The sequence below is a fragment of the Oryza glaberrima genome, chromosome 3 (genome assembly GCF_000147395.1).
Source record: "Oryza glaberrima chromosome 3, OglaRS2, whole genome shotgun sequence".
NCBI lineage: Eukaryota > Viridiplantae > Streptophyta > Magnoliopsida > Poales > Poaceae > Oryza > Oryza glaberrima.
Window position 1 is genome coordinate 32,289,881 of NC_068328.1, and position 22,538 is coordinate 32,312,418.

The window sequence follows — 22,538 nt, forward strand, 5'->3', positions numbered from 1 at the left end:
CGTGCATCGTATGCTAGCTTTCGTCACAAATCCAAAGATCGAATTGTTGCATCGAACTGGATAGCGTGGTTCTTGTACCAAGATTACCGATGTCTTTCTATTTCGACCGAATCATTTAAGCATGTTTTGGCTTTCGAGTAGTTGCGTCAGATCTTGCGGAAACGGGCAGATGCACAAACACAAAAGGCCAGCTCAATGTCACTCACATAAACCTGCTACAAACTTGATCCCGTTGCGTTGATCGAACCGATTACATTGGCCAAGATGGCTAGCATGGAGAGTTTCCCAACATCCTTGTGTTGCCGGAAATGGACATGCAGCAGCTTCCTTGTAGATGCTCAGCCAAATGTAGAGACAAGAAATTCCTTGTAGATGCTCATGAATTTGGCGACGAAAGCTGCAGAAACGTAAGGTATTTGATGTCAGTACGAGCACTGGTGTATATGCTGCTGTAATTGTGCTTGTACAGTACAGGCAAGAGAAGAAATGGAAAACAGCAGGTACCTTCTAGGTGAAAAATGGCCTTGGACCCAAGACGCATCTTGTGTTCCTGCAAACATGGAAACAGCTCAACACCAAGATTTATCGAAAGATTGACAGCAAAGGTCAAACTAGGAATCAAAACTAAGAAAAACTAGTACTGCAAAGTGTACTGAAATCTACTCGAACAAAGGAAGAAGGAAGAATATATGGAACTAAAAAAATAGTTGGAAGTGTTCCATATTTATAGGAGGAAGAACATATCGAACTACTAAAACAGTGGCAGAAGTGTTCCATGCTTATTTACTCACATAGTGTGCAGCCCAGTGACAAATTTCATGTTTCAAGTCAGAGTCTAATTTCTTCAGTAACTCCGCCAACAACTTCTGCAATATTAAAGTTACAAGTTCAGCTTGTGAGACAAAACAGAACGAGGAAAATTAAACAGAACTATGGAGGCATTCTATCACCTTTAAGATGCTTTCAGGTGGGATACAATTCACAAGTAATTCGTAGAACTTCTGGCGCACAGCAAATAGCCTGAAATGTTGAATTTAAAATTCGAAGTCAAATCAAGTGAAGTAGTGAACCCATGATACTCACATATTTCACAATGTAAATATGTACTGCAATAAAAAAACAACAGAAGACAGAATAATATCATTAGCATCCTACAGGAACAATAAAGCCACAGGAGTTGAAACATGATGAACCTTTTAGGGCTTTGTTCTTTCATGATATCAGCTGCTATTTCTGACACATATTGCTCCCAGTCAAGAGGAGGTGCTACTTGATTTGATGTAAATGGGTATCTGCAATTCAGAAAGAAATATAAATGTTGGTTAGGAAAATACAGATGTAACTGGTGAAGGACGTAGGGAAACAGGTAAGAAGGGAACGGCAGAAATATATTAACGCAGACAGGCTTACTGCTGGACTTTGCAGGTCTCAAAAAACAGTATCGCTCGTCTCAGGTTACGGTTCGATTGTGCTGCTATCCTAGCAGCAAATCCAAATGGAAGCTGCAGATTTTCTTTCTTCCCAATGAACTCCAGAACTTGGGCGATCTGCAAAATAATCATACTTTCAGGAGCATAAACGTACAAAGACATTTTAACAGGCAGGGAATAATGGAAACTGTATCGAAGTAGCTGCAATATCAACACTTTCTTCAACTGTCATCCAAGATTTTTCCCACAAAAGCTTACAGTTGAACCTTAGATAAAACATCCAAACAGTCCCAGATAGAAGTCTAATTTTACACATGCAATGTGCCACACTCAGAATGAGGAACATACCTACCAACAAATTTAACACAAAAAATCAGCTGGTAAAGAATCACTGATATTTCAGAACTCCCCTATGCGACGTTGTAGCACCAAACAAGTAACCCAAGCCATTGATGAAATGCATAAACCAGTGAGTTGCGACACTAAATATGACAACTGAGACATTCATCACTAACCTGGTCTTCACTGGGTGCATTCACTCGCACGTTCAAGCAACGAGACCTTACAGCCTCTGTCACCTTTGATGAGCTATTACAGCACAATATCAGCCTGCATGATGCACTGTACTTCTCCATTGTCCTACGAAGGGAATGCTGGGCTTCTCGTGAGAGCTTGTCGACTTCATTAAGGACAAGGACTGCAAGTTTATGTGAAATATAGTTAGTAAATTTTGAAAGAAATATGCTAACTTTTGCATGGCCATAATGTAATTTGGAGAAAAGCACCTACCTTTAAATGCTCTCTTGCCCTTGGCATCAATTGGCCTATTCTTCGCCATCTCTTTAATGACTTCCTGAACAACATACCTGTCCTGAAACCCAGCATCGCTGGGGTTCATCTCCACATGGTGGGCGCTCGACAACATTGCCAGTTCTATCTCAATATTCCTCGACCCAGTCTGGGGAAAGGAAATACCACCCCAGTCTTAACATTATACATGTATTCCAACTGGCGCCTTACATAGTACTATCACACAACACTATTATCTATCCAAATTCCAAATTTAATAGTTTTCTGTCATTTAGCTCAGTGTTCAGCATAAGCACAAAAAGGATAGGGCAATTACTAATTACTACTTGTAATTTACATGGCACAGGGGCATAGGCAGTAACAATGGCATCACTCAGGACTTCTCAGTGAGTTGTTGAATACTACTCCGCACATATTGTGCAATAAGGAATTAAGGACACATACTGAGCGAAGAAAAAGATGGGCTTAAGAAAATGTGGTATGACTCACATCGATCTTCCATGTCTTGTTCTCCATCTTCACCTGCAAGCGAACAAATCAAACCGCACAAAAAACGTCACCACCAGAAACAGGAGAAGATCTCACAAAGAATTAAAAAGAACAAATTAATTACAAAATGAGACCTTATCCGCGCCTGCGCCGAACATCTGCTTGATGAGGGCCATGACTAGGGTTTTCTTCCCGGACCCCGACGGCCCATAGAAGAGCAGGTGCGGGCAATCCTGCTCCGCCACCTGACAAAAAAAAACAAAACAAACCAAACCCCCATCAGAACAGCACGAGGGCGGCGAAACCCTAGGGTGGGTCGCCGGAGACGGGCGTCGCGAGGGGGGGGGGGGGGGGAGCCTACCAGCTTCTTGAGGTTTTGCGCGACCTGGTCATGGACGGTGACCTTGTCTAGGGTTTTCGGCCTGTACTTGTCCACCCACAGCATCTTCCTCGCCTCGCCGCCGCCGCCGCCGCTGCTAGAGAGAAGAGAGAGAGAGGAGAGAGAGATTTGGGGTTCGGCTCGAGAGGGGAGCGGGGAGAGATTGGCGGGAATTTGGGGCGGGAGGGAGGGTATGCGGCGGCCTCGCGCGTCAGCGATGGGGGGAGGGTTTCTGACAGGTGGGTCCAGCATGTCAGTGGGTAGGTTTAAGCTGCGTGCTTTGACCTGGGGCATGGTCGTAAAGCTCCTGGCATGCCAAGATTCTCCCATAATAAAAAACTATTCAAATAATCCAGTTTTTTTTTATCTTAAATTATGAAAAGTTGTAGTTTCAGAGTCCATAAAATGAATTAAAACATTTTTATCAGGTGTTTCTTATAATCTTAATCTCCCTTAAACTAGGCCTTAGGATCCAAAACAGAAATATTGTTGTGCTTGTTTCTTTGTCAGTCTCAATCATAACAAAATATCGGTGTTGCAAAAAAAGAAATGGTATTCATTTGGTTTACAACCGGGTGTGTTTGTAAGAGCAAGTTCCCAACCCTCCACTCTCGTTTTTCGCGCGCATGTTTTTCAAACTACTAAATGATATTGATCCATTTTTTAAAAAAATAGCTAATACTTAATTAATCACGCGCTAATAAACTGCTCCGTTTTCCGTGTGCATGAGAGATGGGTTCTCGACACCCACCTCCAAACACAGCCGCTAGCATCAAACAGAACTTTCACCTAATCACCTCGCCAAAAAAAATGGCAAGAGTGGAATCTTGCCATCGCTCAAAAGTTGGCAAGGCTAACAATGGTAAGAATCCAAAAAGACCCTTAATTAGGGTAGTAAACACACTTTTGGTACAAAAGCAGAAGGTACAGTAATATTCACTGCTGTACTCAATGGTAGGAGTACAAACCAGACACTTTGTAGTGCTGGGTACAGTGGTACAATTATACAAACCCAGCTAGTACATATTCTCAACTTCTACCTCGTTATTTTCCACACACGGTTATTAAACTGCCAAATGATATTTTTCTATTAAAAATTATAGATTAATTACTTTAAAATATGACGTTAATTCATTGCTCAAGTTAGTTTAGTTAATAATCAATTAATTATATGCTAAGAAGCTGTCATGTTCTTCATGCGGAGAAAGATTTTGTTGGCGCTGTGAAACGACCGGGGGAAACCAAAAGTAACGCTGCGCAAGTGCATCTGTCCAAATAGTTTTGCACTGCACTGACGATTTTGTACGTTGCACGGCTCAATTAGTGCACTACTCCTAGTTCAGACTTCATCGCTTCAGAGACCTGTGCTTTGCTGTGCAGTGTTCGAGCTTACCTTGTGGCAGTAGCAGTAACTACACTGCCGACCGTTGCTTGATTTCGAAGCGTCATTAATACTAGGAGTAGTAATAAGTCATCGGAGCGAGTAACAGAAGAACAGGGAAGAGTAGGAGACGATGGCTTCAAAGTCCCTGCAGATTGCAGAGCGTAGTGTAACGAAGAATGGATGAAATCGATTAGAACTTGTTAATTGAAAAATCTATCAACAAGGCACCAGTGGTCTAGTGGTAGAATAGTACCCTGCCACGGTACAGACCCGGGTTCGATTCCCGGCTGGTGCAAATATTTTGATATTCTTTGCATTTTTTTTTCCTTGCCCTACCTGCCAGTCTCAAAATCTCAATACTGTCGATCACTCGCTATTGCAGAGGGGATCAATGGTCATCAGGCGATGGCCGTCCAAATCGATTATCTCCAACCGATTAACTGTACGACACCATTTTCCCCAGCCACGATGCGTTGATCCGGCCCCTTTCTTCGCTCTGAATCCACTGATCCGCTTCTTCGTGGTAACCACCTGCATTTTCTTGCTGATGATGACTGATCATGTGCACCTCACCTCGATCACCTGGTTGTGGTCGGCACGTCTCTGCCTTCGCCGCGTTTTCAGCTTAGCTTAGCTCAGCTGCGATGCACGGTACGCTTCCCCAACCACCGCTAGAACCAACCGACATGGTACGAGTACGACTGCCGCATGGTACGATCCTCCATTATAATGTCCTTGTTTGAAAAACTAGCTAAGAGTTATTTTGAAAACTATTTTTTACATAAGAAATTAGCCATTCAATAAAATAACTCTAAGCTGTTTTGATCCTAGGGTTATTTTGAGAGCTATTTGGCCTTTAATGTACATTCCCATGGAGAGATAGAGAGAAAAGACACTTTTCCAGTGGGCCCCACCCGAAATAGCCCCAATTAGTATCTCTTGGGTGGGATAGTTTTTTTATGGGTTATTTCGAAATAGCCCTTAAATAACTCACCCTTTTGGATATTTTTGAGCTATTTGAGAGAGGGCTAAAAAAATATCCCTTGTATCTAAACAGGGCCAATATCACTATTATTATAGTCATTGTTATGTATGTTTCATCTTTCTATTATCTTACGTATCAGTATTTATGATGATAGTGTTATTATGATAGAGGATAGTGTCATTACGATAGAGGATGGGAACACGACTCTTGGTGCGACGTGTCGGGCTCATACGATGCCAGCACATATACAATAGTTAGCGTAGCGACGCAAAGATTGGTCGCATGGGCCGGCCTACCCAAGCGCGGCACGAGTCGTGGGGGTGGTGTGCGTCGCGTGGAGACATGTGCGAAATGCCGGGGGTTTAGTAGTACCAGATCGTGGTGTGCCTGCCTGGGGGCAAGTTGCCATTTCGAACCAGGGGCGTTTTGGTAAATGCGCATGGAGTAACGGGCGAATGCACCGGCGAGCCGAGCAAAGCTTGGACGCGACGAATCCCGGCGAGGCAAAACCACCGGCCATTCCTGCGTTTGTCCCCCTTCCCTTCTCGTCCATTTTCCCACTACACCACAAAATCCAGGTTTTATTTTAAAATATATATATATATATATATAATGCTTCAATCATACAGATCTGGAGTACAAATCTCACACTATACTAACATTGAAAATTTCAAACGAACAGTTTCTACTCGAAAAAAAATAATAAATCTCGTGATTTTTTTTCTGTTTTTTAGGGTAGTGGATTGGCTGGAGGGCTCGCCGCCCGCGCCACGTGGGCTCCACCAGTCAACCGCCGAATCGCGTGCCACGTCCTCCTCCCGCACCGCAACGCCCGCGCCCACTCAAATTACCAAAACGCCCCTCCTCCCTCCACTACTACCTCCTCCACTTCTTCCTCATCAGTCCTCACCACCACCACGACTCCATCCCATCCCATCCATCCATCAATCCACCGCCCCGCCGCGTCTTCTCCTCGTCGGCGGCGGCAGCGGCGGCGGCGGCGGAAATCTCAACAGTTTAATGCTCTCGATCGCGTCGGCTCCCCGTGTACCCATCAATCCGTCACCGTCTTTTTGCTTGGTTCGGTCGGAAAGTTACGCGGCTTTCTTCTTCTTCTTTTCTTCTTCTCCCATCCGTCCCTGTCCCTGGGGATTGATACATTTACTCCGATTTGGTTGCTGGAATTCGCGGCGTTTACACGTGAATTCATCCGCTTTCCCGTGCTGTTTTTTTCGTAAATGGGCGGCAGTTGCCAGTGAGAAGTAACCGCGTTTCCGGTGTTGTATTTCAGCTCTCCGCCTCCAGGTTGTGGTCAGGCGCCATTGCTATTTCTTGGCTTGTTCGAGCTCCGCGTTTTGGTTTATAGGATTTCAGTTCATTCTTTCATAGGCCGCCATTGGTTGGTGTTTTGATCGAGCTTGCCTCTGTTCGGATCGGGAGATCTTTGGAGCTTCTTGGTTGGGTTCCAATTCTTGGATTCCCAATCATCCAGGAGGCCGTATAAATCGCCTGCTGCGATTGGGAGGAACGGAATGGCGGATCTCGCCGTGCTCCAGTGGTGGCTCGGCGCGATGGTGGCAATGGCGGCGGCCGCGTCGTGGTCCGGCGGTGTCCTGCCGGCGGCGGAGGCGCTGGGGATGAACTGGGGCACGCAGGCGTCGCACCCGCTGCCGCCCAAGATCGTGGCGCAGCTGCTCCAGGACAATGGGATCAAGAAGGTGAAGCTGTTCGACGCCGACCAGGACACCCTCAGCGCGCTCGCCGGGACCGGCATCGAGGTCATGGTCGCCATCCCCAACGTCATGCTCGACTCCATCACGGACTACGACACCGCCAAGGAGTGGGTCCGCCGCAACGTCTCCCGCTACAACTTCGACGGCGGCGTCACCATCAAGTGAGCCGCTGCTCTGCTTCGCCCTCGCCGCCGTTCATGGCGCCGCCGCCCGTGGCGTGGTGATGTGACTTGTGTGAGGTTCTTGTGCAGGTACGTCGCCGTCGGGAACGAGCCGTTCTTGGCGGCATACAATGGCACGTTCGACAAGGTGACGCTGCCGGCGCTGATGAACATCCAGAACGCGCTGAACGACGCCGGCCTCGGCGACAGCATCAAGGCCACCGTGCCGCTCAACGCCGACGTGTACGACTCGCCGCAGGACCAGCAGGTGCCGTCGGCGGGGCGGTTCCGCGCCGACATCGCCGACCTGATGACGCAGATGGTGCAGTTCCTGGCCAACAACAGCGCGCCGTTCACCGTCAACATCTACCCTTTCATCAGCCTCTACCTCAACGACGACTTCCCCGTCGACTTCGCCTTCTTCGACGGCGGCGCGACGCCGGTGGTGGACAACGGTATCTCCTACACCAACGTGTTCGACGCCAACTTCGACACGCTGGTGGCGGCGCTCAAGGGCGTCGGCCACGGCGACATGCCCATCGTCGTCGGCGAGGTCGGCTGGCCCACCGACGGCGACAAGCACGCCACCGCCACCTACGCGCAGCGCTTCTACAACGGCCTCCTCAAGCGCCTCGCCGCCAACGCCGGCACGCCGGCGCGGCCGGGGCAGTACATCGAGGTCTACCTCTTCGGCCTCCTCGACGAGGACGCCAAGAGCGTGGCGCCGGGCGACTTCGAGCGCCATTGGGGCATCCTCCGGTTCGACGGCCAGCCCAAGTACCCCGTCGACCTCACCGGGCAGGGCCAGAACACCATGCTCGTGCCGGCCAAGGGCGTGACGTACCTGCCCAGGACGTGGTGCGTCATCAACACCAACGCCAAGGACACCAGCAAGCTCGCCGACAACATCAACTTCGCCTGCACCTTCGCCGACTGCACGGCGCTCGGCTACGGCTCAACCTGCGCCGGCATGGACGCCAATGGCAACGCCTCCTACGCCTTCAACGCCTACTTCCAGGTTCAGAACCAGAAGGACGACGCCTGCGACTTCCAGGGGCTCGGCATGCCCACGCAGACCGACCCCTCCACCCCGGCCTGCAACTTCACAATACAGATCGCCGCCACCTCGGCGGGTCACCGGCGGCGAGCCGGCGCCGCCGTGCTAGCGCTGCTGGCTTTGTTCCGTTTGTTCTTGCTGCATTAGCATTGATCTACTGCAGTTATATTACACAGGCTTTTGATTTTGTTGCAGCATTCTTGGTGTTGTTAGTAATTAGTAAAGCCTTTGTACTGGAGATACGTTTTCAGTATATACATACTGAGATAATTTTCACAAACTTGATGTGCTCAAATGGTGACATAAGATTGCAAATTAGAAGTTGATTTCGATGGCTAATCGAGTGTGGTTCTTTCAGATAATCAATCAGATAGTTCGAAAAAAAAAAGGGGAAGATATTCAATCAGATACAATGGGGGTGCACCATCATAGTATCATGGAGTATGTTAATTATCATTGATCCAGATTTGGTCACCTTTACGTTATAGAGTTACTACTCCCTCCGTCCTATAATAAGGGATTTTGAGTTTTTCTTGCAACGTTTCACCACTCGTCTTATTCAATTTTTTTTTGAAATTATTATTTATTTTATTTGTGACTTACTTTATTATCTATAGTACTTTAAGCACAACTTTTCACTTTTTATATTTAGGAAAAAAATTTGAATAAGACGAGTGGTCAAACATTGCAAGCAAAAAATCAAAATCCCTTGTATCGTGGGATGGAGGGAGTATACTATTAGTATATACTAGTAGATGATTTGAATGCAAATCCAAGATGCAGCGAACACATGGCTCCGGGATCCAGTATAACATGGTCTAGATGCACAACTTTTCCTTCATTGCAAGTTGGCAAAAATAACTAGTTCCCATGCAGATGTGTAGTGCGAGCTAACCAACTATAATAAATTAGTGCCTGAAAGATGGAGTTGCATCAGAGCAAGTTTAATAGTATAGCCAACTACTAACTCTAATTCATCTATAGCCAATCTAATAGCTCATTCATACAATAGTTATATACTATACAATTAATACCTAGTCCCACCTATCATGTATACACTGCGTCTTAGAGTCCGTGCTACAACTGGCTACAAATCTGTAGCCCGCTCCTCTCCTCTCTCCTCATTTATCTTCTTAAAATATGTTTGCAGCTGGCTTATAGCCTGCTATTGTACCTGCTCTCACTGGTGCAGCCAAGCTGTTCTTAAACACTGGGCAGTGGCTACTCGATGGTTGATTGATTATGTTCCACTGTTATCTCTTGTAAGAATTTTATCTTGTAGTATGGTTGGCTCATGCTATCATAACACTAACAAAACAAGATCAGAGCAACCACGCTTATCACCAACCAGGATCCTTCTAAACAAGCTCTGAATAAGAGGTAGGTATTGACACTGGATAACAACATTATGGCACCAAAAGTATTATATCTACAATACACACAGTAATCTATCTAAACAAACTGTAGCAGGTGATAATGGAAGCCTGGCGAACCTTGGGCATAATAATATAATCAGTAGAATTGCATACTGAATAAAATATAAATATTTACATTATTCATACTGCAAATAAGGAGAAGTGCACCTGTGCCAATGAAAGTTCCCACGCAAACACCAAGAAATATAGCCTTGAAGGCGTGCCCAAGCGCATTGAGCAGTGCTCCAGTGCTAGAGAGACATCAATCCGTGGTGTTTGTCGAAGGCGTTCATTGGCAAAGCAAATCCCAGGAGAATGATAGATACATCCAACCCCTGAAGTATAATCTTGAAGTAAACTTGACAGATCAAGTAACACCATGAGGAAATAAACGAGCATCGCTCCTCTAGAACCGCCATCAGATTTTGGTGATCTTGTCAGCTTTCACAAGAGGATTCTGTTTGGCAATCTGCTCCCTCCCGGCCTGCTTGTAATCAAATGTGCATTTGTGTGAATCGGCATAGCGGTGCATTGAACAGAAGGTGCCTCCGCAGCGGCACTTGAATCCTGTCAACCCAACCTTCTTCCGGCATGATAAGCAACGGTTACTGGGTGGCTTTGGTGTATCCTCCTCCATTACTTGTTTCCCATCTGCAACTGAACCAGACCCTCCATCTGTGACTTCTGCCACCAAAGGTGTGGAAGACAATGAAGCAAGAGGTTTCTTCTCCACAACAGTGGCCACTGTCTTGGCCTTAACGGTGTCCCTATAACACTTTGAGCACATGTTTTCTGTCATCCGGCTGCCAAAGAAGCCACAGTTGTTAACGCACAATATAGGGGCCTCAGGTGTGTGGACTCCAGTCTCCTCTGCCTCCTTTTTCCAGCTCTCTTGTGCCATTGTAAGGAACACCAACTGCACCTTCAATAGAAAATAACAACTTAATCATTAATCAATAAACTTCAAGACCATTCGACATGGCCATTGCACCAAATGTATAAGGTAGTTGGAACTAGGTAAGAGTCAGATAGCCATCACCCCTTCAGCAAGAATTTTCTCACAAGTGTGGAGTATAACTTTATTACATGATATAATTGAGTAGACCATGCATGACAAGACAACATCCCAACCTACAGAACAAATTTAGTTGGTTGTACCTGCCAATAAGGTTCAAGGTCACAAAGAATAGTGCTAATAAAACTCCATTGCATCTGATCACCCAAGGGCAATAACAATTGGGAGGAACTGCCCTGTCTGTGACAATAACTCATCCCCACATACAACACGAATTTAGTAATCCATTCCTATCATTGAGATGAAATGCCACAGGTACTCACTGAGTATTACCAAATAAGTGGCATATTTATGGACAGAGGAACTGCCTTAGCAGTTAGCACATGAGTTTGATCAGACCTCAACAATTGACACAGACTAGTTCATAACCATATACCTGATTGGGCTACTCCCATTCTCAAAAGGTATTCCCTGGTGATATATCAACAGAAAAAAATATGCATATATATGGATAGAATCTAGATTGGACTACTTCACTTTTCAATATGTATTACCTGGTGCTAAAAATATTGCCTAGCACGCACATATGTGGGAGATAAACTAAAAATGTGCCTATTTGCAATAAGTTGTGTGTGAGACCAGCCCAGCAAAACAGAGAGGGTGCCATGATGAGCTAAACCAATGCAAACAAATGAAGCGATGATATATTAAGCTGGTACAATGTATTGTCGTTTCCATACACATGAAAATACCTTGTACAATCACCAATTTCCATATTCGTCGTCGGCAAGCAACACCACACCATTGTGAATTCCCATGCTTAGATCACAAAAATTCGATGCAATTGCCTTCATGATCATTGCAATCTCTGCTGACTAAACCGCAAGAAACCTCAACAAGACAACAATATCCTGTCCACAGAAGTGAACACCACAAGAAAGCCATCCTACCAGCTAAACGCACTTGGTATGTTGGTCTGCAAATCTCAGCTACGCCACATGGAAGAAGCTACGTCCGGCGTGTAATCAAGGCCATAAACAAACAATTACCCCATCCGGAAACTAATCTCTCTGCGTAAATTTACCCCCATGTTTTCATACCCAAAAAGTCAAAGGCAATTCATCCATCATCATAGCAGGCACACCAAATTGAGACATACTAATCCGTGCCTAACCATCAACCACGCCAATCTACTCATCGAATCCTAGATCGACCATCAAATCCTAGATCGACCTCAACCAAGACTAAAACATCTTACAATTCAACAAACCAACCATACCAGCAAGCAAAATTACATGCCACCACCAAATAGCAAACAATCTCAGATCGAGCCTTACCGCGAGGAGGACGAGGGGTTCGCCGGAGAGGCCCGATCGATCGGATCTGCGGGGGGCAGCCTACGCGGATTCTCCTCTCCTCTCCTCTCCTTCCCCAACCTGTTCTTCCAGGAGAGAACGGAGTTCTTTTTTCCTTTCTGCTTTTCGCGTCGCCTTCTCTTTTTTTTTTTCCTTCCTTTTTTTTTTCTTCTTCGGGCGAGCTGCGTGGCGTCGGGGTTTGTATATAAAGGCCACCCATTTCCGCATTCGGACACGGCTTTTTCAACTTTTCGCTTCGTGGGGATGATTAAATTTGATTATGTGATTAGGGGGGTGGTTGGGTTGGGCTGAAAGGATTAATTAATTAAATTAAGCTAGGTGGAATGGTAGTGTAATCTGGTGGGGATTAGGAGCCGGATGCTTCTAGACGCGAAGATTCAACATGAGGGCGATTGTTGTGGGGCCCATTTGAAATCACTTTGTGGGACCCAGCTGAAGCTGGATGATTGAGTGTTTAATGTGTACAGGTGGGGCTCGTCGCCTGAACACGGCTGGTTAAATTCGGATTTAGTTGAAAGTTTTAGTAGTTGTAACAAGTGGAGCTTCATTAAGGTCCAATTTGTTGGTTAAGCATTGCACAACTCAAGCTAGCGCAGATGATATTAATGTACAATTTGATATGGTTAGAGGTAATCCCATTGAATTGTTGTCGCAGTCAGTGGTGGAGCCAGAATTTATATAATTCTATCTTTATATTTTAGTTTTGAAAGTTTTAAAATAAAATTTTAATGAATATCTAGGATCAAGAGTAGGGCGGCAGCGCTAGCTACCCTACTCCTGTCTCCGCCTCTAGTTACAGCGGCTACGGTAATTGAATGCCGCTGCAGCTTGCAATAATTTCAAGCTGCTGTTGTGATAGCCATCGTAGCCGATCAATTGTTGCTACATCAATGTATGTAGTTGCATGTAGCTTCATGTATACTCCCTCCGGTTTTATTTTAATTGACATTTTGGACAATGACACGGTCTACAAAATGTACCTTTAACCTTATTTTTCTATTATAATATACATAAGAAATAGATGAATGCTTACATTATAGTGTTTTGAAAGACAAATCTATATATGTTGTTCTAGTTTCTTTGAACTAAATATTTTTGAAGTTATTGATGATCAAAGTTATTAAAGTTTGACCTTAACCTTGTCCAAAACGTTAATTATTATAGAAGCGGAGGGAGTACATGTTAAGTGCTTTAGATTTGTCCTAAATTGGCAACCACGCTTATCATGGTCTTGCTACCTTGTTCTTCGGGTCAACATTGGGAGCACTATAGACGTGCTCATCATCTTTCACACTGGCAGTTGCCTTCTCTTCTCCATAGCCATCGGTTCATCGTGTTGTTTGTGTGCTATAGAGAAGCTACTTCCACCTTCCAAGTCGCACGCCGAAGAAATCACAAGTTCACAGCAGGCTCAACATGGCGGCAACCGTGCTTGAGTCGGTGGCCATCTCGTCGTTTGGGGTACTTTCATACCAGCAATCGGGATTGAGATGCCTGATGCATTGACGTCAACAAAAAGTCAATGAAACAAATTCTTTTTCATTTTCAAAGTGCAAACTACCTTAATTATTGTTATTTGTGTTTTAGGAATCTTATGTTTGGAGATAAAATTGTTTCGAGAAACCTCATATTTTTATGTAGGGTAAAATACACATATACTCCGCATGCAGTACAAATGTTTTAACAATTATTATAGATGAACATATTTATTAAATTAACGATATAACCTTGCAGCTAGGGTTTTATGAAATATTTTGCTAAGAAACTCACGAAACAAATTGTACAACTTAGATTTTACGTTATTGATGTCTATGGTTTTGTGAATTTACTGTTTATAAAAAATCAAAGGAATATGGAATGTAAGTATGGTTGTGTTTAGTTACACGCCAGAATTGGAAGTTTGAAGAAATTGTAACGATGTGACGGAAAAGTTAAAAGTTTATGTGTGTAGAAAAGTTTGATGTGATAGAAAAATTAAAAGTTTGAAGAAGAAAAATTAGAATATAAACCGGGCATATGTAACCTTGATTCAAGAGGAAGAAAAGAAAAAAAAAATAACCTAAGGCCAACTACGGGCCCACTAAGATGGGCCGCGTCATGTCCGCGGCCCGCAACCCGCGTCGGGGCGGTGAGTGGGCCACGGAGAAACGGCGGCGTACGTCGTGAAGATGACCGCGGCGGCCAGCGGCGAAGGGGGGACGGCGGAGCTGAGCCGATCGCGTAGGCAGGGGCAGCATAACATAACCCAACCTCACGGTGTAATTTTGATCAAAAGGATCAAAATCTTTTGTCGGATCGATTAGATCTGTTGGTTGCAATTGCTACTACAGGCTGCACAGTACCTATAAATCTTGCATCTCAGGGGAAACTAAATTAACAGTGAACAATCCATTGTCATCGAGGAACTTTGAGCAATTGAGCATTGCTCCCAAGGCTTCCGTTCCAAAAAGAAAGAAAGAAAAAAGGTAGCGTATGCTGCCAAGGGGTGCGGAGTGTGCTAAAGCGAGCAAATTCATTCAGCGTGATTGCATTATTTATAGCTGGCTGCAAACGCTTTCACCAAACTAGGACTTTTTTTTTTACATAATGGAAGCTTTTATTGAACTCAGTCAATTACATTAAGGTGATACAATTATCCTGAGAACACTAGTTGTCAAGAGATTCAATTGAGATATTGGGATTGGTAGAACTTTTTTTTAGATAATGGATTATATTAAACCCGGCCTCTACACCTTGCAAGGGTGTACACAGCCAAAACCATAGTCACGAGTACAAAAGACTCCTCTCATTACATAGGGACACACAAATAAAAGTTTAACAAACGATTAAAGAGAAATGGAGGCTAAACTTCAATTCTTCTTCGAAAATTCCATTCAAAGGTAGAGAAGAACTCCATAACTCGCTTCTCCAAAATTCTGCACTTGACTTGAGCTTCTTCTCCTTCAACTTTTTTAAGAACCAAAGACCAAAGCCTTGCCCAATGAATTGCCTTGAATATTACCTGTAAGAAAGAAATATGATTGTAGCCGTTAAAGACTATGTCATTCCTACTAAGCCACAAAGCCCAACAAATTGCCGCTATGCCCTCCCAAGTTTGTCTTTTGAGTTTAGGTTCAAAACCATTCAACCAATTACCAAACATATGAGCGCAACTTCTGAGTTGTCTAACCCCGAAAGTAAAATAAACCGCACTCCATATGTATCTAGCCATTATACAATCAAAGAAAAGGTGTTGTATCAACTCTTTAGAGTTACAAAAGCTACACAATAAGCTACCCTTCCATCTTCTCTTAGCTAGATTATCCTTTGTTAGAATCACCCATTTATTCAAATACCATAGGAAAATCTTAATCTTTAATGGAATTCTTAGCTTCCAAATTAAAGATTTCCTAGGTATTACTCCATCAAATATAAGTAACTTATACATAGAGTTTACGGTAAACAACCCTTGTTTATTAGTTTTCCATATGAATTAGTCAAGATGACTTGTCAGGTTAACATTAGCCACTTTCGAGACAATGACATACCAATCTTCTAAGTTTTTCCCAACTATCGCTCTTCTAAAGGACACATTCAACAGTATCATTTCCAAAACCTTAGCAACTACTGTATTCTTATTCTGAACCAGGTTGTACAAATTAGGAAATTCTTTCTCAAGAGATTTGTTTCCTATCCAACAATCCTCCCAAAATCTAACTTGTTTCCTATTTCTCACCTTAAAGTGTCCAAGTAATTGGAATGATTCTTTTGCCGTCATGAGACTAGCCCAGAAATAAGAATCTCCTTGTTGCTTTTGAACCTGTAGAATGGTTTTTTTTGCCAAATATTTTTTTCTAAGCAAATTTTGCCAAATTCCCTCTTCATTGATTAACTTAAAGATCCATTTACTAAGCATGCACTTATTTTGAATCTCTAAGTTCTGAATCCCTAAACCTCCACACTCCTTGGGTTTGCAAAGTACACTCCATTTGGCCAGCATATACTTCTTTTTATGTTCATCACATTGCCAAAAAAATCTGGATCTATAATAGTCCAATTTCTTTAAGATACCTTTAGGTATCTCAAAGAATGAAAGCATATACATTACTAGACTACTTAGCACTGAATTGATGATGATTAACCTCCCTCATGTTGACAGAAACTTTCCTTTCCAGCTACTGTGCTTTTTTTCGAATCTATCCTCTAACTCCTTCCAGTCTTTGTTTGCCAGCCTTTTATAGTGCATTGGAAGGCCTAGATATCTAAAAGGGTAGGACCCTATCTTGCAGCCAAATAGAAAAGAAAATGCATTTTCTACTTCCTTAGCTTTTCCGTAACAGAACATCTCACTCTTATGAAAATTGATTTTTAAGCCTGAAAGCTTCTCATAGGCACTTAGTACCATTTTAAGATTTTTGGCTTCTTCTACATCATTTTCCATAAAGATAATGGTATCATCTGCATATTGCAAAATTGACAGCCCGTTATCTACCAAATTCGGTATTACACCTCGTGTCATTCCTCTTTCAGTCGACCTATTGATTAGATCTGCCAACATATCCGCCACCAAATTAAATAAAATTGGTGATAAGGGATCCCCTTGTCGCAACCCTTTTTTTGTTTGAAAAAAATTCCCGATTTCATCGTTGACTTTTACAGCTACACTTCCTCCTGTCACTATCTGCTCTATCCATTTGCACCAACGTTCCGAAAAGCCTTTCATCCTCATGGTCTGCTGAAGAAATTTCCAGTCTACCTTATCATATGCTTTTTCGAAATCTAGCTTGAGAATGACCCCATCTAACTTCTTCCTATGCATCTCATGTAACGTTTCATGAAGGATAATGGCCCCTTCCATGATATTTCTTCTTTTTAGAAAGGCAGTCTGTGAAGGTCTTATGACTTTTTGTGCTACTAGAGCAATCCTATTTGCCATAATCTTAGTAAAGACCTTGAAACTTACATTAAGTAAGCATATCGGTTTATATTGTTGAATCTGCCTTGCCTCCTTATTCTTGGGTAGAAGAGTAATAATACCAAAATTCAAATTATTGAGAGAAAGATTGCCCCTATGAAAGTCTCTAAAGACTGCCATTAGGTCATCCTTAATTACCTCCCAGAACACTTGATAAAACTCCGCCGGAAAACCATCAGGACCTGGGGCTTTATTATGTTCCGTTTGAAATATAGCATTTTTCACCTCTTCTTCTGAAAACTCACTCATAAGCAACTCATTTTCCGCTATGGGATTGGTAGAACTAGAACATCGATCAAATTCAGCTTGAAGATTGTATAGCAAATCAGCAAGTGACTGTTTGACACTAAAAAATTATGTGCAAGCCGGTAAGCAGGGATTGAACCAGAGCCTGCTTGTGTCAATTTGTACTCTTTGATGCGTGCATCAATCAACAACAAGCTTAACAAATGGATGATTTCTATCACCTAAACAAAGATCTGTTCTTTTGGCTCATAAATAAAGATTATTGTCAATGGGAACATGTTTCTTCAGTGAAAACAAATACTAAATTACATGCAAGTATTCAATCTTACATGTTTCAGAACAGATCACTGAGCTTGCTACTCTATGTTTGCTTGTGCTCGTCGATGGTTTTGCAGATTGCTGTTGGATTCCATGGAAGAGAGAGAGGAGAGCTCAAATCCGGGTGGCCAGCTTGTCGGCGACGACGAGCGGGTTCTGCTTGGCGATCTGCTCCTTCCCGGCGCTCTTGTAGTCGAAGCCGCAGCCGTGGGCGTCGGCGTGGCGGTGGCCGCCACAGAAGTTGCCGCCGCACCGGCACTTGAACCCCGTCAGCCCCACCTTCTTCCGGCACGCCGCGCACCGGTTCGGCGCCGTAGCAGCCTTCGCCGCCGGCTGCTCTGCCGCCGCCGATGAAGATGACGCGACGGCGACGGGGACGACGGCGCTCATCCTGGCCTTCTTCGTCGTCGTCTCCGCCACGCCAACCAGCTCGAGGTCGCTGTTGGCTGCCGCCGCCTCCTCCACGGCGTCGTTGTCCGCGGAGTGCTCGCGGTAGCACCGGGAGCACATGTTGTTGGTGGCCTCGGAGCCGAAGAATCCGCAGCCGGTGACGCACATGGCGGCGCCGGCGCCGGAGCCGCAGGCCGTCTCGTCATCGGGGCACTTCCGCTTCATCGACGCCATGGCGCTTTCCTTCTTCGGGCGAGAACGGCGGCGATCGAGCGGCGGGTACAGGATGGGTTGGCGAGTTGGAGTTGCGGGTTGGGTGCCCTGCGATTTATGTGATGGTGGGAGGAAGGAAGACGGCAAGTCGGACTCCACTTGCCATCCGACTAGCGACGTCGTCTCCAACAGAGTAGCGGACTCCGCGTCAGCTTACCGAAAGAAAAGAAAAACTCGGAGCTTTCCCGAAATCTTTTTTTAAAAAAACAACCCGCATGCCTTTTCCCAACAGGGAAAATTGGAACCATGCCATTATAATTTTGCAAAATTTAAGATATGCCATCTTAACCCACATGTCATTGACTTATATGGATCCTACATGTCATTAAGATACCATGACATATCTCAAACTTTGCAAAATTATAATGGCATGGTTCCAATTTACCCTTTCCAAAATCACACATATACTGTACTCCGGCACGGGAAATCACCCTGGTTTTACAAGAGTTTTTGGAGTTTTAGACTTTTTTTAAGAAAATAAACTACATATCGGAAGTCTGATTTTTTGGCTAAAAGTCGGACATTATTTCACCCCTTATTAAAAAGGATTTCAATAGTCAATAAAAGAATACTTCAACTCTTGAAAACAGTGAAATGCAATTGAATCACCGGATGAAACGAATAATTTTGAGATATTGAAATATGTATAGATCTAAAATCGAAGAAATAAAAGTAGGACACTATCTAAAACCCAATGCAACAATTTTCTCAAACCAATGAAACATTCAAATGCATGGATTGAAACATTGAAAATTCACAATATGCCCATCCACTTTTCTGGTCCTCCGCCCTCATGGGTTCCTAGAGGTGAAGCAAGGACGTCGTCTTCGAGCACGCCAATCTTCTGAAACGCGAGAGGAGAAGAAGGGTAGCTACTGCCTAGATCTGGGAGCTCAAGACAAAAATCATCACATGATGCCACCTCAACATCATCTTCACAACATAGGTGACTACACCGTTGTCGCACGCCACCCTGAGCGTCATACCTCCCTCTTCCCCAACTTACCTCGTTCACTCGCATGCCACATAGATAAATCTAGCTGTCCCGAGTCACAAGCTCCACCATGATCTCGGTCTCATCCTACTGTTACGAGGTCGCCTCCCACACCCATCTGCCTACACTCATCATCTATCCATGGTACAGGAGAAGATAAGGGAGCGAGAGAAAAGAGGGAGAGGGAAAGCAAGAGTGAGATAAATAAACAAGTGGTTGAGGGCAGTGCGAAGCGCTTGATTTTTTTTAATCGGGCGCTCGAGTACGAGTGTTTTCGTGCTTTTGAACAACAATCGGTTTCATTGTTTGGCATATTCGTAAATTTAAGGTTAAAAATTTAAAATTTAGCTGATAAGTACAAGCATAAGAAAAAGATAAGACCGAATATTTTATTGTAATCGTCTTTGGTCGCGGTCGTGCAGAAGAAGCAGCGGCAGGTGAGCACGCGCCGCCGCGCAGGCCCTCTCCCTCTCGCCGGCGGTGCACTTGTGCTGCAGGCTCCACGCTCCAGCCAGCGCCTCCTAGATTTCTCCGAACCAATCGCGAATGGTCCACGAGATGATGTCAGCATGCTTATCCAGAAAATTACAGTATTTCCTCTTTCTTTTTTTTCAACAAAGGATTTTTAGATGGAAAAAGTACACCGAAGGTCCCTCAACTTGTCATCGGGATAAAAAACGTCCTCGAATCACAAAAGATATGCGAGGTCTCTTGACTATACAAAACCGGTCACCCGAGATCCCTCGGTGGTTTTGACCCCGGTTTTGGTCTACGTGGCGGCTGAGTCAGCGTGGGACCCACGTGGGCCCCACATGTCAGCTGGCCACGTCATCACTCTCTCCCTTCCTCTCCCTTTCTCCTCTCTCTCACTCTTCTCCTGTTTGGGTAGGCAGTTGGGGAGGACGTTGGTGGGTTGATGCCTTCGGTGGGGCGAGGAGGGAGAGGACGAGGGCGTCGGCGGCCGGCGACGGGCGACACGACGACGGCGGCTGGCGACTGGCGACGCGCCGCCGCCATTGCTCTCGTCCGCCATTGCAGAAGCCACAGGCACGGAGGCGGACCGCCATCGAGGGATGAGGTAGGCAAGCAAGGGGGGCGGGGAGGCCGGCGTCGACCTCCTCACCGGCCGTGACATCGCCATCAAGTCCTTCCCCAACCGGCAACGTGGCGGCCAGCGAGGGGAGCAAGGCATTGGCGGGGGAGCAAGGCGTCGGCGGCGGTGAGGTGGTTCTTGGCAGCGGCCAGCTTGACCCGGAGTTTGAGGTTAGAAATCAACACGAAGAATCAATCAAGAAGCATTCAGATTAGCACATTCCAATTGGCAACCTATAAACGAAAGAGTGCTCCTAATAATCAAGAAAAAAATGTGAGAGGTTCAACCTCTGAGGTTAGAAATCAACATGAAGAAAGAAGCATTCGGATTAGCACATTCCAATTTGCAACCTAAATGAAGTGAGAAACCAAATGGGATGGATGGATGGACTACTGACTTGGTCTGGCGGATCTTGTCGAAGAAATGGGCGTCGTAGACACCGGCGGCGTCGGCGAAGTGGACGACGCTGGAGAAGTAGTGCTTCTCGACGTGGGCGAGCGCAGCGTTGCACCGCCGCTGCTCCCGGCCGCCCGACCGCGTCGTCATCACCACTATCAGCATCCACCTCGACCCGCTGCCCTCCTCCTCCTCGTCGCCCACGTCCACCACCGCGCCGTTCCCGACCCCGGCCGCCTTCGCCGCCGCCGCATCCGGCACAAGGCTCACCTGCTGGTTCACGGCGACGTGGGACGCGGCAAGCTGGTGGTGCGGCTGGAATAGGAGAAGAACAAGTAGCGCGAAGAAGGAGAACAGCGGGCAGCGTGACGCGGCAACGAGGACGACGGCGCCCAAGCCCGCTCGCCCCGCGGGCGCCGCGAAGAACTTCATGGTGCCGACGATCTCCGCAGCGGCGGCAAGCCAGGCGTATCGTCGGGAGGCACGAACCCTACAGGGACGACGGCTTCCCAATCTTCACCGAGACCAAGTGCACATCGGCGCCGCGTCGTCGCCGCCACCGCCGGCCGCCGGACCTTCTCTCCCGTCTCGCCCTGTCGGTCTCCTCCCCACCTGTCGGCTGATGGCGCCGGCCTACCCGGACTCAGATTCTGTGACATTGCCATGGTATGGCACGGTGTGACATTGCAGCGATTTGGGGCGTTGAAAATAAATCCAAGGGTCCGCTGCGCCGGCCCACCTGCAGGCCTCAGCTTTCACCCCGCGTTGCTCCGTTTCCTGCCAGAGCACGTTGCTCGCGAATCCCCCAGAACCACCACCGCCGCCGCTTGGAAGGGGGCCGGTGCCGCCGCTCGGAAGAGGATTGTCGCCACGGGACTCCGGTGGGGCCGCCGCACGCGCGCGTCGAGATGGCCGCAGTGGCCCTGCCGGCGCGAGCAGAGGCGAGCAGCGGCCGGCCATCAGGCCTGCCCTCGTGCGGTGGTGGTTGCAGTTGGAGGCCGCCGAGCCAGTCTAGGCAGTCATGGTGATCTGCAGCCATGGTGGACCGGCCTCATTTTTCTTCTGTGATCTACAGCTCGGCGCGTGGAGGAGGGGACATCCTGGAGGCCGCGCTGCCCCTGCCGGCTACCTGCACAAGCATCAGCCTATGGACATCAAACAGCTTCTGTTTGCTGCATCCTGACTGGAGTTTGCTTTTGATTTATTCTTCAAAACAACTCGCTGCCATTCAACAAGTATGCTATCTCACGACACACAATTCATTTGCAATTGTTGGGGAGCCATCGCACACTGGAGTTCCACGCATCACCTTTGACAACCAGGAGGATACAGTCACTGATCAATTAAATGTCGCACCTGCTATATGCATCATCTGTTCTAGCCATTGTTCTACATATCCGACGATACATCTAGCCACAATTGATTCTCATAGAAATAGCTTTTTTTTTTTTGCAGAATGGTGTTCGCGCATTGATGCTTGATATATATGACTTCAAAGGAGATGTATGGTTGTGCCATTCAAATGGAGGGAAATGCTATGATTTCACTGCATTCATAAGTGAATTGGATATAGCTATCTCCCTTGTGTTGACTGACGGAGTTTTAGAGAAAAATGTTCTATCGTACCATTGGTAGCTTTC

General features: G+C 45.8%; 5 protein-coding genes and 1 non-coding gene across 8 annotated transcripts; 2 read left to right on the plus strand and 4 right to left on the minus strand.

Annotated features, from left to right (window-relative positions):
* Positions 1 to 24: 24 nt before the first annotated feature.
* LOC127764996 (replication factor C subunit 5) lies at positions 25 to 3,283 on the minus strand. Its single transcript, XM_052289780.1, has 11 exons — positions 3,091 to 3,283; positions 2,864 to 2,974; positions 2,730 to 2,762; positions 2,220 to 2,388; positions 1,946 to 2,127; positions 1,411 to 1,547; positions 1,194 to 1,292; positions 951 to 1,020; positions 792 to 866; positions 505 to 550; positions 25 to 397 (listed from the first exon to the last, which is right to left on the minus strand). Exons 1-11 carry the CDS (start codon positions 3,172 to 3,174, stop codon positions 339 to 341), a joined length of 1,065 nt encoding a protein of 354 aa, XP_052145740.1. The 5' UTR covers positions 3,175 to 3,283; the 3' UTR covers positions 25 to 338.
* A 1,433-nt stretch (positions 3,284 to 4,716) lies between these two features.
* On the plus strand, positions 4,717 to 4,787 carry TRNAG-GCC (transfer RNA glycine (anticodon GCC)). Its single transcript has one exon. It is a non-coding gene; the product is annotated as a tRNA-Gly (tRNA).
* Positions 4,788 to 6,374: 1,587 nt separating this feature from the next.
* On the plus strand, positions 6,375 to 8,844 carry LOC127764994 (glucan endo-1,3-beta-glucosidase 8-like). 2 transcript variants are annotated; one of them, XM_052289777.1, is made up of 3 exons: positions 6,375 to 6,782; positions 6,867 to 7,371; positions 7,462 to 8,844. In XM_052289777.1, exons 2-3 carry the CDS (start codon positions 7,010 to 7,012, stop codon positions 8,573 to 8,575), a joined length of 1,476 nt encoding a protein of 491 aa, XP_052145737.1. In that variant the 5' UTR covers positions 6,375 to 6,782; positions 6,867 to 7,009; the 3' UTR covers positions 8,576 to 8,844. The 2 variants fall into 2 exon arrangements, with proteins under 2 accessions (XP_052145737.1, XP_052145738.1); XM_052289778.1 differs by having other exon boundaries at positions 6,375 to 6,570; positions 6,769 to 7,371.
* A 1,058-nt stretch (positions 8,845 to 9,902) lies between these two features.
* Positions 9,903 to 12,404, minus strand: LOC127764998 (zinc finger A20 and AN1 domain-containing stress-associated protein 6). 2 transcript variants are annotated; one of them, XM_052289783.1, is made up of 2 exons: positions 12,196 to 12,404; positions 9,903 to 10,759 (listed from the first exon to the last, which is right to left on the minus strand). In XM_052289783.1, the coding sequence occupies exon 2, from the start codon at positions 10,742 to 10,744 to the stop codon at positions 10,262 to 10,264; it is 483 nt and encodes a 160-aa protein (XP_052145743.1). In that variant the 5' UTR covers positions 10,745 to 10,759; positions 12,196 to 12,404; the 3' UTR covers positions 9,903 to 10,261. The 2 variants fall into 2 exon arrangements, with proteins under 2 accessions (XP_052145743.1, XP_052145742.1); XM_052289782.1 differs by having other exon boundaries at positions 9,903 to 10,765; positions 12,196 to 12,402.
* A 5,121-nt stretch (positions 12,405 to 17,525) lies between these two features.
* LOC127764997 (zinc finger A20 and AN1 domain-containing stress-associated protein 7) lies at positions 17,526 to 18,503 on the minus strand. Its single transcript, XM_052289781.1, has one exon. It carries the CDS (start codon positions 18,374 to 18,376, stop codon positions 17,867 to 17,869), a length of 510 nt encoding a protein of 169 aa, XP_052145741.1. The 5' UTR covers positions 18,377 to 18,503; the 3' UTR covers positions 17,526 to 17,866.
* A 1,772-nt stretch (positions 18,504 to 20,275) lies between these two features.
* Positions 20,276 to 21,330, minus strand: LOC127766441 (uncharacterized). Its single transcript, XM_052291484.1, has 2 exons — positions 20,900 to 21,330; positions 20,276 to 20,654 (listed from the first exon to the last, which is right to left on the minus strand). The coding sequence occupies exons 1-2, from the start codon at positions 21,328 to 21,330 to the stop codon at positions 20,276 to 20,278; spliced, it is 810 nt and encodes a 269-aa protein (XP_052147444.1).
* Positions 21,331 to 22,538: the final 1,208 nt, after the last annotated feature.

Coding starts and splice junctions, on each gene's coding strand:
- LOC127764997 (XM_052289781.1), bottom strand. CDS start 18,376: ATGGCGTCGATGAAGCGGAAGTGCCCCGATGACGAGACGGCCTGCGGC.
- LOC127764998 (XM_052289783.1), bottom strand. CDS start 10,744: ATGGCACAAGAGAGCTGGAAAAAGGAGGCAGAGGAGACTGGAGTCCAC.
- LOC127764994 (XM_052289777.1), top strand. CDS start 7,010: ATGGCGGATCTCGCCGTGCTCCAGTGGTGGCTCGGCGCGATGGTGGCA. Junction 7,372..7,461: donor GACGGCGGCGTCACCATCAA/GTGAGCCGCTGC, acceptor GTTCTTGTGCAG/GTACGTCGCCGTCGGGAACG.
- LOC127764996 (XM_052289780.1), bottom strand. CDS start 3,174: ATGCTGTGGGTGGACAAGTACAGGCCGAAAACCCTAGACAAGGTCACC. Junction 551..791: donor GTCACTGGGCTGCACACTAT/GTGAGTAAATAA, acceptor CCATGTTTGCAG/GAACACAAGATGCGTCTTGG. Junction 398..504: donor GGCCATTTTTCACCTAGAAG/GTACCTGCTGTT, acceptor ACGTTTCTGCAG/CTTTCGTCGCCAAATTCATG.
- LOC127766441 (XM_052291484.1), bottom strand. CDS start 21,330: ATGAAGTTCTTCGCGGCGCCCGCGGGGCGAGCGGGCTTGGGCGCCGTC. Junction 20,655..20,899: donor GACAAGATCCGCCAGACCAA/GTCAGTAGTCCA, acceptor CTCCGGGTCAAG/CTGGCCGCTGCCAAGAACCA.